General features: G+C 39.8%; 1 protein-coding gene across 1 annotated transcript; it reads right to left on the bottom strand.

The window, feature by feature from the left end:
• Nucleotides 1–2,492: 2,492 nt before the first annotated feature.
• LOC149300704 (protein CDV3 homolog) lies at nucleotides 2,493–13,504 on the bottom strand. Its single transcript, XM_089484922.1, has 5 exons — nucleotides 13,280–13,504; nucleotides 7,383–7,459; nucleotides 6,607–6,743; nucleotides 2,896–3,052; nucleotides 2,493–2,619 (listed from the first exon to the last, which is right to left on the bottom strand). The coding sequence occupies exons 1-5, from the start codon at nucleotides 13,502–13,504 to the stop codon at nucleotides 2,493–2,495; spliced, it is 723 nt and encodes a 240-aa protein (XP_089341048.1).
• Between the last annotated feature and the right edge of the window lie 841 nt (nucleotides 13,505–14,345).

Raw genomic sequence — 14,345 nt, 5'->3', positions numbered from 1 at the left:
ACCCATCATGTCATGATGTCATCATGAACCCATTATATCATGTCACCATGTACCCATTATGATGGCACCATGAACCCATTATGATGATGTCGTCATGAACCCATTGTGATGTCGTCATGAACCCATTGTGATGTCGTCATCATGAAACCATTATTATTATTATTTTTTTAATGTTCAGCAATAAAATTAGCTACAAATAGTAAATTTCAATACTGATGTTGATTCTTTAGCCAGATAACAAGCTATTGGGTTATTGCAACTATGGCTGCAGATGTGGAATTCCTACACTTGTTACTTGAGATCCCTTAAGTAATTTTTGTCAAAAATGTGTCTGCTCAATGCATAAAGCTACTTAAAAAAAAAAAAAGATTTTTTATTTGTCACGGAATTTGTTTATATCAAATAACACACCACTGTAGTTGGAGATTAAATTTAATTCAGTTTATTAATGTCACAGATTGCATTTGTTTTGCTCAATCCATGCCCGAGTTGCCCATGGACAATCCACCTATCCATCAAATAGCACGATAAAAACTCAAACGCAAAAGTTTTGTCACAGTTTGTAAAAATATACCGGGTAGAATTTTAAATAAAGTTACTGATCTTAATGTCACAATTAAACTTCAGTCTACCAAACATTTCAAATAAATAACCTTTCAGCTTTAAATAATATACCTGTAAAAACCCATAGTTTAGATGGCTAGATTTCAGATGTGACAATAACTCATTGTGCTCGATTGAAGCTTATCACAAGCTACATAGATGGGCATTAGAACATTGCAGCCGAAGAACCTTTATAAATGTAGGTGCAGCTAACAGAAGACTGTCAACAGCATCATGGTTGCCAAAACACACTGCTCAATTGATTTATGAAGAGAGCAAGAAAAAAAAAAAAAGCGGTGGGCAGGTGAAATACATGTAGTTAACATTAACGCTTAGGATGTCAGCAACCTACAGGATAGAATTGCGTAAACTTTGCAAAAAAACCAACAACCCAGAGCTAGAGTAAATTCATGACTAAGCAGTACCTCTGGCAATGATAACACTTAAACCAATGTTTTTGAGACAAATTTGTTACATACTGACTTCTCAGCGCAGATCGCGCAAGTCAAATTCACAGGCAGAGGACATGAGAAGTCCGAAACTATAACATTGAATTTAATTACCCTTTACAGGAGACAAATTTGACTTTAAAATTTTTTTTAACAAAAAACAAGTGACAAACAAAACTTTAAATGTACTGTCAAAGCAAAGTACACTGATACAGCTCTACCGCTTAACAGATAAACCAGAGGCTCCCTTCCATGGTACAAACCAGGCACAGCACTTGCAAGTATTTGAGTAGGAAAGTGTGGCACATAGCGAAGTCCTTTTACTGAAAGGGCAGTGCGGACAACAATTGTTCTATAATGGGGCACTATCATACAGTGCAAACAAACTTTAAATGGGGATCTGCCATGCAAAATAAGCCGAGCTGGTTCATGGAGCATAAAAATCTATACGTAGTAGAATTTTACAAATCTCAAGACAAATGTATCAGTAAGAACTTTTGGCACAGCAAGTAAGCCAAGCACATAGCATGAAAAACAAGTCACCGTGAAAGATAATGCAATGCAGCAGAATGCTCATCTCACACATAATATGGCTTGCTTGCCAATATTTCTTTAGAATGGTACTTGTTGCTACATCTAACAGATGGGCGTTATAAGGAAAGTTAATAAAATGTTTTTTATTTTTTATGCTCTATGAACAGATTAAAAGTTGATTTGGTCTGATCTGTGAAACATAGCAAATTAATGACCCAGTAAGCTACGGAACTTATGTATCAATGCAAATGTCAGACCCTTTTGTACAACAGACCAAAACCTTAATGATATAGGTGTTAAAGAAAATGCTTTGAAAGTTGGAATTTGACTTGTTTTACCCTCTATAAAATGTAAAAACAAACTACAGCTTTGTACTATTTCTATGAAAACCTGTGTACTACCCACCAAAAGATACTAGGCCAATAATCCCTTTAAGGTCACTTAAAAATTGATACAAAGCAGACAAACTGAACAGATGTGTTAAGAGTTGTTTCAGTAGGCAGAGCAAAAAAAAAATAAAAATAAATCCTCTTTCCCCTTGAAACAGATCCAACCACAACTTTTGCTTTCCAGACTGCCTGCGATCCACGTCTGAGGTAGTCAACCTTGTTGAAGGCGCCAATGAAGATATTTCCACTGAATGTTGCTTTTCATTTCTCCTCTCAGATGGAACAGTAATGGTTGTCAGCAGTGGGTAATTTGTATTCAATAACCAGGCAACTGTCCACACATACAAGGCATTTTTTTTTTTTATTGTAAAGATCCAACTGCTGGCATTACCCAATGTACATTATTCCAACGAGAAGATCAACACATCAGGTGATCTTTAGTTCATAGCCAATAGCTGTAGTTTGTTTATTGGGTGGGTTATCAAAGCTCATTCATTACGAGCAAGTTTTTGCAGCTTTACTGTTCACCTAGTACTGCATACTGGTTGTCTAACTGAAGTCGCACAGCCTGGTTTTTTGCAGCCTCTTCTCTTGCACGATTTTTGTGTTTCACCATTTCAAATGTTTTCTCAATTTCTTTGTCCCTGAAGAAAAAAAATGAAGGTTTTAAAATGCTGTAAATTTCTGTAAAAATGTAACCCTCTCTTATAAGGTTGCAAGAACCAACAGAAAATTTAGGAGGGAACCAAAAAAATGTTGCTTACTATTAGGGTTTCTTAATGCTAGTTTCCAAACTTGCAGCTTTTATCTCAGTTGTGTACATAAGCAAATATAGGAACAGATGTATACCAGCTGTAATGGCATGTAAGTAGTATTAGAAATGTAAATACTTACAGCAGCATACATTGTAGAGCACCTACCTGCGAGATTCTATATGCTTAGCAGTAGATTGCAGGGATGGAAACTGTGCATCGCTATAGATTTCAGGTGGGCCTTGTCTTCGAGGTGGAGCAGAAGCTCTGGCAGCAGGAGGTCTGTATACACCACTCGACTGTACTGGCTCTGGAGCTTCTGCAGCTATAAAGACAGTTCAGTTGAATGGTCTCAACGGGGTTAAACAAAATATATTAAAAGATAAACACCATGGAAAGAAGGAAAAAAAGTGTTGTATACAACATTGAAAACTACAACAAGCTGATGCTTTACAAATGCAAATTAAGTCCTCCCTCCAAGAGCTTTCATAAACAAAGTCAGAAGGTCCACTTTGGGTAACTCAAGGCAGCATGTTAAGGAGTCAGTGTTTTGTTCTTGGCTCTGTTCATTTAGGCCAAATATTTAATGTGCATGTACAGGGATGTGTTTTACAACGAAAGCTAAGACGTTTTAATAACCAAGGGGAAAGTCCCATGGGTTTTTGGTACCTCAAGTTCTGGAGCCATTTTGCCATTTACCATATGCGGGCTTCATTAAGATTTCCTTTTTCTATATTTGATGTACCCAGACAAATGACATTTTTATTTCAGAAAAAATAATTTGAAGCAAGCAAAAACTAATTGTGAGTGCTAGTATGTAAAAAAAAATAAAAAATACAAAAAATAAACTAGTTTGCAATTCTTTTATTTTAACTCTTTTGCACTGCTTTCAGTGAAATATGGATAGAGATCCCTTTGCTGATGGGGGAGTCCAGGTTGTCAAAAGACAAATGATTTCCCATGTAGCGGCAGGGAAACGTACATGTACGTCCTAAAGAGGAGCTTTTTTGGACATACATGTACATCCACAGGGGACTGAAGGAGTTAAATATATAAAAAAGTAGAGACTCCAGTGATGTCACCATGACATAAGGCAGGGGTGTCCAACATGCGGCCCGCGGGCCAAATGGGTCCCGCGAGACCTCGAGGTGCGTCCCGCGTAAGATCGGCAGCCAGGGCAACCGATCTTACGCGAGCTGCACCTCAAGCCCTGCTACTTACTTGTGGGAGGGTCTTCTGGACTGCACAGAGGAAGCGGAGTTCACGTGACATCCTACTTCCTCTGTGCTTTAGCAGAGAAGGCAGAGAAGGCAGTGAGCGGCATCGAGGAGCTGGTAAGGGGGTGGGGAGGGTGTTTGAATGAGTGTGTGTGATTGAGGGAATGAATCTGTGAATTAATGATTATATGAATAAATGAGTGTGTGTGTGTGTGTGATAGCATGGATGTGCAAGTGCTGGAACCTAGGCATGATGGGACCGTTAGCAATCACACTCCTATCATGCCAAGTCAGCCAGTACATGCTGAAACCTGGCCAGCTGCCCCCCTTGTGTAGTGATGCTGCCAGCAGTATGGGGTCTGCACTTACAGCCACCCTGTACCAGCATGTACTGGCTGACTTAGCATGATAGGAGTGTGATTGCTAACAGCAATCACAGTCCCATCATGCCTAGGTTCCAGCATTTACTGGATGGATGTGTAAGTGCTGGAACCTAGGCATGATGGGACTGTGATTGCTGTTAGAAATCACACTCCTATCATGCCAAGTCAGCCAGTACATGCTGAAACCTGGCTAGCTGCCCCCCTTGTGTATTGATGCTACCAGCAGTATGGGGTCTGCACATCACTTACAGCCACCCTGTACCAGCGTTTATTGGCTGACTTGGCATGATAGGAGTGATTGCTAACAGCAATCACAGTCCCATCATGCCTAGGTTCCAGCATTTACTGGATGGATGTGTAAGTGCTGGAACCTAGGCATGATGGGACTGTGATTGCTGTTAGAAATCACACTCCTATCATGCCAAGTCAGCCAGTACATGCTGCCCCCCTTGTGTAGTGATGCTGCCAGCAGTATGGGGTCTGCACATCACTTACAGCCACCCTGTACCAGCATGTACTGGCTGACTTGGCATGATAGGAGTGTGATTGCTAACAGCCATCACAGCGAGCACAGTCCCATCATGCCTAGGTACCAGCATTTACTGGTTGCCTGGGTATGATAGGAGTGTGATGGCTGTTAGCCATCACACTCCTATCATGCCAAGTCATATTGCTAATTTTGTCCAATTGTGTGTTACCTACTTTTATTAAACATGTGTGTTTTTATTATTTTTAAAGGTGGGGGTCATTTTCGGTTTTGGCTAAGTGAACCCTGAATGTTTTGGTCCAGAATTTTCATTTTAGTTCATCCCTAGAATAAATCTAGGGAATCCTGAATTTGTAGTCGCAAAACTTTCAAGGCCCAGAAATCAGTGAGGAAGAGTAAAGGTTTTGTGTCATTTTACTTTATTTTAATCTGCATATTTTATTAAAGGCCATATTTTTTGTCACAGTGAAAAATGAGTGCGGCCCGCGCACCTATACAATTCTGATGAAGTGGCCCACTGCAGAAAAAACTTGGACACCCCTGACATAAGGGGAACGGATCCAGTTCCAAGAAAATGTAAAATAAATGTCAAATGAAGAAATAGGTGCACAAGCACCTACTCCTCCCACTAGAATGTAAAATGCTTTTGAAATAAAATGAGTTTATTATATTTTTTCATAATACATGATAAAAATTATGGTATCTAAAGAAAAAACTCTTGTCCTGAAAACATTTATATAGGGCTGCAACTAACTATTTTAATAATCGATTAGTTGGCCGATTATTTTTTCGATTAATTGATTAATCGGATCAAAAAATGCAATTTTTTTAAATTTAAAATAATGTAATAAAAAACGTACAATTTACACTTTCATCTCTTTATTGTAATGGCCTCTCTCTCTCTCTCTATTCACCTTCTTATTTTACTGACATAATAAGCTACAAGAACCCAAACACAGTGTTTCTCAAACTAGGTTTTAATACAAAGTTATTAGTAAATATTAATTCATATGTTAACTATTTTTCATATTTAATAAAAACTGAGAAAAAAAGCCTTGTTTATATTTTCTTTTATTTACCAAACTGCCCCCAGTTATGCAATCTGACCCCCAGCTTGCCACTCTTCCCCCATATATGCCTTATACCTCCTATATGCCAGATTCCACTGTGCCCCCTGATATGCCACTGTGCCCCCGATATGCCTTATACTCCTTATATGCCAGTGATATGCAACTGAGCCCCCTGATATACCTTTTAGCCCCAGATATGCCTAATATCGATATGCCTTATACCCCCTATATGCTACTGTGCACCCTGATATGCCACTCCGCCCCCCCATAAATGCCCTGCACCACCGTGAAATTCATTATACTCCCTGATTCACCACTCTGCCTCCCCCAGATATGCCACTCTGAAATTCATTATACCCCCATACACCACTCTAACTCCCCCAGATATGCCATTCTGCCTCTTTTTATAATCGATAAAAATTGATTCTACTAATAGATAATGAAAATCGTTGTCAACAATTTTAATCATCGATTATTATCGATTAGTTGTTTCAGCCCTACATTTATAGTAAACAATTTGTGTGGGTCGAGTAAATAAGGAAAAAATTACATCTAGACACAAACACCGTAGAAATGTTAAATAGCCACTGTCACGAAGGGCACAAAATTTGAAAAACAGCCCTGTCACCAATGGGTTAAAAGGTGACCAGCTCTGCTTGTGTTTACAAATTTACTGCATGGTCTTTATTTTGGGCACAGCTGAAAACATTCTAAAGTCTTACCAATATTTTCAGGAGGCTGGACTGTAGCAGCCTTATTCCATGGTCCAGATGTCTTGTCTGAGCCGGAACCTCCGGCCTCTTCCCATTCTCCACCTTGCTCTTCCTTTTTATCCATGTCATCATCCTCTTTTTCGTTACTAACAAAGAAAACATTGCTTATGTAAGCAGTCACATTGCATTATTTTGCATATTTGTAGGTTCTTGTTAACAGTAATAAATAATGTATTCCACTGGCTCCTAAAATTTTGCTATTTAATACAGGGTTCCATTTTTAATGGGTATTGCTAAAGCATGTAAGCATTGGAGAAAGGACAACATTTAGTTTGGTAAGTTGGCAGCTTTAATAGAAATTCAGAACTAAACGGGCCGTAAAGAATAAATAAAAATCCTCATACTATAGGTATTGTTTTACACATATGAAATAGATGCAAGCAAAACAATCCAAAATGTAAGATAAGCAGATCATTTTTTATAGTTGAAATTAACCAAACTCATGCATTTCTTAAGGGATGTATTACACTGAACTACTTAGATGGAAGCAGCTGGAAAGCTACTCAATGCACGTGCACCCATTTCAACAAATTCATTTAATTCTATGACCAAGCTGAATTCTCCACTGTTCATGGGAAACTAGAAAACTACCTTTAACAATTTCATAAAATGTGGCTCATTTCTTCCCAAACATTTTTCTATAATATTTACCCGATTACTATTACACAAAAAAATGCAAAACTGCACCAACATGGAACTTTATATTAAGTGACACTACAAAATACCCAATTTGCAACGACTGAATCCTAAGTCCGGAATAATCCACTTCTTTCTGCTCAAAATCTTTCCATTCATCATCTTCCTAAAACGACAAAAAAAAAAAGACCACTGAATTTGCTTCCTACATCACGTTTCTTATGACAATCACACAGTACTAAACACACTGCCATAATATTTTAATTTGTTTCAAAAATGCATTTCTTCAACACGCAGACTATTCTTTTAGTCTGATGTCTAAAAAGTACATTTTACCGACAATTGAAATGTTTGTAGAAATACACTAATGTACCATAAAGATGCTGCTTTGTTATTTCTGAAATAAGTAACATTTCAAAACAAAAATTCTATATACTACATAAAATAAACAAATTACTAAATAGTTAAGCTAAAAGTTGTTAAGGTGATATTCCTCAAAATAGCATATGTATGTGTATATATATATATATATATATATATATATATATATATATATACATATATATATATACATACACACATACATATACACACATACATATATATATATAGGGCTGTAACAACTAATCGATAAAATCGATGCCAATGAATTTCATTATCGATTAGTTGAATCGATTTTTATCGATTATAAAATGAGGGTTTTTCAGATTAAATGCTCTGAAAAATACCCCTCCTTTTATAATCCGTTTAAGTGACTCAAAGCAGCAGCTCCTACTTACAGTTCCTCCCTGCAGTCACTGCCAATTAGCCCGCCCACTTCCTTTTTCCAGTCCCTCCCTGCGGTCACTGCCGATTGGCTGCAAGGAGGGACAGGGAGAAAGGGGCGGGGCCAATCTGCAGTGACTGCAGGGAGGGACTGAGAGAAAGAAAGGGGCGGGGTCAAAGTGCCGATTGGCCCTGTCCATTTCCTATACCGTCGACATGGCTCAAGAACTCATCTAACTGGTGAGTATAAAATTAATATTTGTTATTAATAAAAGTTAGGGGCAGTTATAGTTAGTGGGGCGTTTAGGGTAAATTTAGGGGCAGTAATAGTGGGGTGTTTAGGGTTAATTGTGGTTGATGGGGTCTTCAGGGTTAATTTAGGGGCAGTTGTGGTTGATGGGGTCTTCAGGATTAACTTAGGGGCAGTTGTGGTTAATGGGGTCTTCTCTTCAGGGTTAATTTAATGCTGAGGGCTGAGGGTTAATTTAATGAAATAAAGTTAACTTAAGGTGCAGTTAGAGGTAAAGGGGGCAAACTGAGGGGAATCTAAATCCTGGGGGCACTGAAGATTAACCCTGTATTTATTTATAAAAGTATTGTCTGTGAACGAGTCTGCAAACCTATGGCATATCAGGGGAGTATACGGTATACCTTGGGAGGACGGAGTGACATATCTGGGGGTATAAGGCATATAGGGTATATAAGGCATATGTGGGGAGGGCAGTGTGGCATTTCTGGGAGGCAGTGTAGCAAGCCTGGGCTCAAATGTGCATAGCTTGGGGGGGTGGTTAGGTTGGGAAATAAAAACAAGAAATGCATTTTTATCAGTTTTTTTATTCTGCCGTTTGTTTTTTTACATCCTACGTTACTTTATTAAATTATTTTAAATAAATGAAAAATGTACATTTTTTTATCCGATTAATCGAAAAAATAATCGGCCATCTAATCGATTATGAAAAATAGTTTTATATAGATATATATATAGATATATATATATGTCCTGTGTTAAAATGCAGTGAGCGCTTGAGGGGTGCTCAGTATCCCCAGGCTGCCTAGGACCAGCCTTGTCTCTCCCCTGCTGCTCGATTGCTCCATGAGTGCGCTTGTGCATCAATTCCTTTATTGCTGCTATTGTGTCACATGTGATGACAGCATTTCAGGAGTTAATGTTTATGTTTTCTGGGGATCAACTCACAGTCAATGCTGTGCTCCTATAGGGCACAAGCATTGGAAAGAGGAGAAAAAAAAGTTAGTGGTGAATCACAGTTGAATAAAGACATAGCAAAAACATGAAAATTGCTCTGTGTTTAGAAAACATTGTAGAAAGTGTACAGATTGTCACGTTCACCTTGCAATATTTTTACTAAAATGTGATGGAAATCCTATGCATATAAGGTAAAATTGTGAGTAAATCTATATTGGAGGTGGTTTATGTCAATTTACGTAGCCATACGACAAAGATGTTAAAGGAATTCTGGTCTTCAAAGCACATGAAATGGAGCACAGAACTATCACTAAAGGGTTAAATGCCTTTAACATGCATTCTATTGTGTGGGTGTAAGTGATAAAATTGTCCCTTTAATTAAGCTAAGCTGTAGGCAATGTTTTCTCTAAGCCTAGGTCTACATAAAAACACTGTTCAATAAGTAAATCCAGTTAATGGACAGTTAAGGACAATTGATCTTGGTACCAGTGACACTTAATACATGTATACACTATCAAACACTAGGGCTGCAACTAACGATTATTTTCATAATCGATTAGTTGGCCAATTATTTTTTCAATTAATCGGGTAAAAAATATGCAAAACTTTCATTTATTTAAAATAAAAACTTATAATTTACAATAAGAGGTGCCATTAACACTTATCTCTTTAACACAATGGCATTTCACGATTTGCCTTGTTTTACTGACATAATTAAAGCTATAAAGCTATAAGAACCCCAAAAATACCAAAAAAAGCTTTACTAGCAAATATTCATGTAAACTATTTTTGCCCAGTTAAACATCTCACCCCCAGCTTGTCTCTCTGCCCCAGAAATGTCTTATACCCTCCTATATGTCAGATGCCACTCTGTCCCCCGATATGCCTCATAGCCCCCTATATGCCACTGTGCCCTCCTGATATGCCTTATAGCCCCCTATATGCCTTTTACCCCAATATGCCACTGAGCCCCCTGGTATGCCTTATAGCCCCTTTATGCCACTGTGCCCCCTGATATGTCTTATGCCCCCCCTTCTAACTGCCCCACCAGGGGTTAATATATCAACAGAAGAAACACAGGGCAAATGAGCATAAAAATAAAGATATTAGTCCAGGGTTAGCTTACCCAGTGCTGCTTACTTGTCCTGTTTTTCTTCTGTTGATATATTAACCCCTGGTGGGGCAAGTGGAAGTGAAGGGAAGTAGCGGAGGTTGCGCACATCATGCACTAAAATCCAAATCCCCTGCAGCGCTGTAGGGGACCTGGAGCCTCTCTGGCAGCCAGTAAGGGTCTGTGCGATGCGCGCAGACAGGCGCTTCTCCCCTCCACTTCCGTTGGGGCTTCCATGATGGAAGCCGCACCGGAAGGTCACGTGACGACTGGTTCAGTAATAGAAGCCCCAGCGGAAGTGGAGGGGAGGAGCGGAGGATGTCTGTGCGTTTTGCACAGACCCTCACCGGGTGGCAGAGAGGATCCAGGTCTCCTGCAGCTTTGCGGGGGTTCTGGATTCTAGTGTTATAATCCAATCTCTATTTGAGGTTGGATTATAGAAGGAGTTGTTTTTCCAGAGCATTTGAACTGGATGGTTCCTCTGATGCACAATTATTTTTAAATGTTACCACTCCCCCCCCCCCCATATTTTTTAAATATATTACTAATCACATTGGGATTAGAAAGCTAGGCTCCACTGACTTGCATGGTTGAACGCAGTACCTGTATTCAACCTGCAAGAGGAGCCAGAGTTTTCTCTGGCGATCTTTTCAAACAAGGACATGCGCCACCTAGCGAGTTGCAAAATCACTCGCAGTGGCGGTCACAGTGTGTCCTGGGGTGAGTGTTCGGTGTCTCTGAACGCCGCATGCTCCAATGGATCCAAAAAAATCAAACAGCACTGACCCGAAAGTCCAAGGTACTTCCAGGTCAAATTGTTGTGAGTTCGAAAGTGGGCTGATCATCAAATCACTCTTGGCTAATAGGAGTGATCTGATCATTATGGCAGCCCCTGGATGACCCTTCCCTAGAAAGAGGTAATGAACCCCCCCCCACAAATTATTAATAAAAAATACATCATTACCGTATTTGCTTGATTATAAGACCGCCCCTCAAATTTTGGATCTTAGGGGGGGGGGGGGGGGGGGGATGCCTGAATAAAAAAAAAAAAAAAAAAAAAAAAAAAAAAAAAAGACTACCCTAATGTGACAAAAAAAATAATCAAAACCTATCCTATCTTATTGCATGTGTAGTGTTTTTTTTTTCTTGCTCGTCAGTCAGTGGCTCACATAGGAACAACATGTACCATGATTCTCAGTTGTGCTTAAGACACCCTGGGAATCATGGGAAATGTAGTTCACTAAGATGTGCCCCTAATTGAACCAGCTATGCAAATCATTCCTACCTGACGGTCTGTGCTGTCAGGTAGGACTGATTTGCATAGAAGTATAGGCAGGGATATGGCACATAATGTACAAATCGAAGCGGGGTCAGGTGAGCACTGCACGACCCACGTGACCCGCGCAACAGTAGTGTTGTGAGCTTCCGGCCGCATCTGAGGATGCTGAAGTGGGGGAATGGTGTTTTGGCCGTGGAGACGGATGCTGGGATTCACCCTTGGTGCATGCGGAGATGCGGCTAAGGATGCTGGGATTCGGAGGTATCATGGATGATCTGAGGTCTGATTATAGGACTACCTCGATTATAAGACGAGATTGAATTTTCTGAAGTTTTTTTTCTGGAAAAAACCTTGTCTTGTAATCGAGAAAATACGGTATTACCTGATCACTTGTCAGCGACATTTTAAGTCACTGATTATTGATCGGTCTCCTTGATCAATGTCAGTGGCCTAAATACAAATCAAAACCTATTTTGTTGCTTTAGTAACTTCACATACCCAGGGAAACATTTTTACTGAAATACTGTGTTTTGATAGCAAAAAAAAAGTTTGACTGCAATGTTTAGGACAAACTGGCACTGAAATGGTTAAAACAAGTGTTAAAATGCCCCCGCTAGTAAAATACTTTGAGGTGTCAACTTTCAAAAAATCTATACTTTTAATAGTTTTCCTTTCTCTGGCAGCTATTGGGGCGCAACTCCCAGCATACCAGGTTGATATTCCCAGCTCAAAACGCCACTCTGAGCGGATTCTTTATGGCAATGCTAATGAATTACATTCCTCTGCAAACCTTTATAAGTCAAAGCGTCAGACTGGGTGATTAAGACTAAACCGCTGTACTGACAAGGAGTATGGCGATATGCATTTAGCAAAAAAAAAAATACATTAAAAGACTTACCTTAGGTGAAAGCTGCAGCAGCCTGCCTCCTGAGCAGTGATTACCTCTATTGTTGATGGGTTGCTTTAATGGGCGAGTTATCTTCACATGCACATTAGACCTCCCCCACACACTAGCCAAGCCAGCATTGGAGCTGACTAATAGTAAATAGATAACGTGCCAGGAGATCTTTTCAGATGGCCGGTGAATAGTTGGGATGGCCAAATGCATATGGAGGATCCCGAGGACCCCCACCCATACATTAACAAGGGGGACACCACAACAATGTAAATTGACCTCTATGTCGGATACCATGTAAGCATGCATGTGTGTATGTGTCAGTATGTATATGCACATACATACATATAATTATATATACATATATATGTATTTAAAGCGGCAAGTGTACGGGCAATGCCAGTTCCCATTTATCAGTTCTTGGTAATGCTTAATTTCCACCCGTGTTGCCATGCGTCCAGGCCGCGGCAGATTTTTCAGTGCCTGTTCACAAGGGTTATCTATTAATTTACACCCCCGTGACACCTGCGCCTAAACATCTCATAGTAAGCATATGGATTCTGGCCGAAGAGCGCGGGCTTTGCTGTCGGGCTGAATAATACAATTAAACTTACGTCATGCCCACAAGAGTGCCTGACACCTGGGCCCCACGTGTACTTTAGTACCGGTCACATGGTTTCATGATTGCGACTAGGCAGGAGTTAGTAACGGAAAAGGGTTGGGGTATCTCACCTTTTCTTGTTGGGAATCTTGCCCTTCGTTCTTGCCCGTTTTTTCTTTCTTGACTACCTTGCCCGTTGCGGAACTCAATGAGGCAGCTGACTGGGATGCGTCCGGCGGCCTCGTTGACCCTTTGGCGCTTGTCGTATTACCACCAGCTCCCACTTTATCTTTTTTCTTCTTCTTGTCTCTCTTAGCGAAAAAGTCGTCCAGACTTCTCTCTTCAGGCTCGGCCATGTTTGTTAAAGAGATGTGAAATGCGCGTCTCTGACAGCTCAGAATTTCGTGCGACACGCACCGGTCACATACACGAACTAACTGGGGCGGGGAAACCGGAAGCGCTGCCCACACCCGGGAATAAACCATAAAGCACACGAGGTGAGACAGACTCCGAAAAAGACGTTTCATTCGCTATGGCAGTGGAATGTCACATGCTACTACACCGGAACCCCCTCCACGTTTAATACAGTGGTATATTCTTACGCGTTCCTACTTTTTTTTCTCCTTTAATTGACTTCGCAAAACGTGTCTTGCCGCCTGCGTTGCTCAGTTTTTTTTTAAAGAAACTTTATTTGTAGCACATGCAGCTTAATCACGTAGAGCTGGCAGATGCTTTGTCGTTGTTTTTTTCCCTCTGGTATTTATTAATTGAACATTTACAGTTGACCACCAATATTACCAATATTTAGCGTCTGTTCCGATGCCGTAACCCATAATAAACACATTACTTTCTACGTAATTCTTTACGTTATTTAATGTTACCATTCCCAACTTTTGCATAAATTACATTTTTCTTAAACATCCATCTTTTCTTTTTTTAGGGGGTTTTCTTACGTCAAAGTGACACTGCAGGCACATTTTTACCTTGAGTATAATTTAAGGGTAGGGGGACCAATTTGGGCCACAACATTTTTTTTTCCAGAGCACACATATTACATTAAATTTCATGCCTTGGTGCATGTGTAACATTGTACCCTGCAGTATGTATAATTCAGCGATTGCTTTTTGTGAGTTTATATATGCCAAATATCATAACCCCCAAATGTCCCACTTTAGAAGAGACAGTCCCTTATTGGTC

This window comes from Sceloporus occidentalis, unplaced genomic scaffold (assembly GCF_023333645.1).
Source record: "Sceloporus occidentalis isolate IW3139 unplaced genomic scaffold, rSceOcc1.0.p SCAF_23, whole genome shotgun sequence".
NCBI lineage: Eukaryota > Metazoa > Chordata > Lepidosauria > Squamata > Phrynosomatidae > Sceloporus > Sceloporus occidentalis.
The sequence above is the reverse complement of the archived record's forward strand: the minus strand, read 5'-3'. Positions and strand labels throughout refer to the sequence as shown.

What these genes read in the sequence shown, in the direction of transcription:
- LOC149300704 (XM_089484922.1), bottom strand. Translation starts at nt 13,504, where the DNA reads ATGGCCGAGCCTGAAGAGAGAAGTCTGGACGACTTTTTCGCTAAGAGA. An exon ending in ATTCAGTCGTTGCAAATTGG is followed by an intron (nt 6,744 to 7,382) that starts GTATTTTGTAGT and finishes TTTCTTTGTTAG; the next exon opens with TAACGAAAAAGAGGATGATG. An exon ending in AAGCATATAGAATCTCGCAG is followed by an intron (nt 2,620 to 2,895) that starts GTAGGTGCTCTA and finishes TTTTTTCTTCAG; the next exon opens with GGACAAAGAAATTGAGAAAA.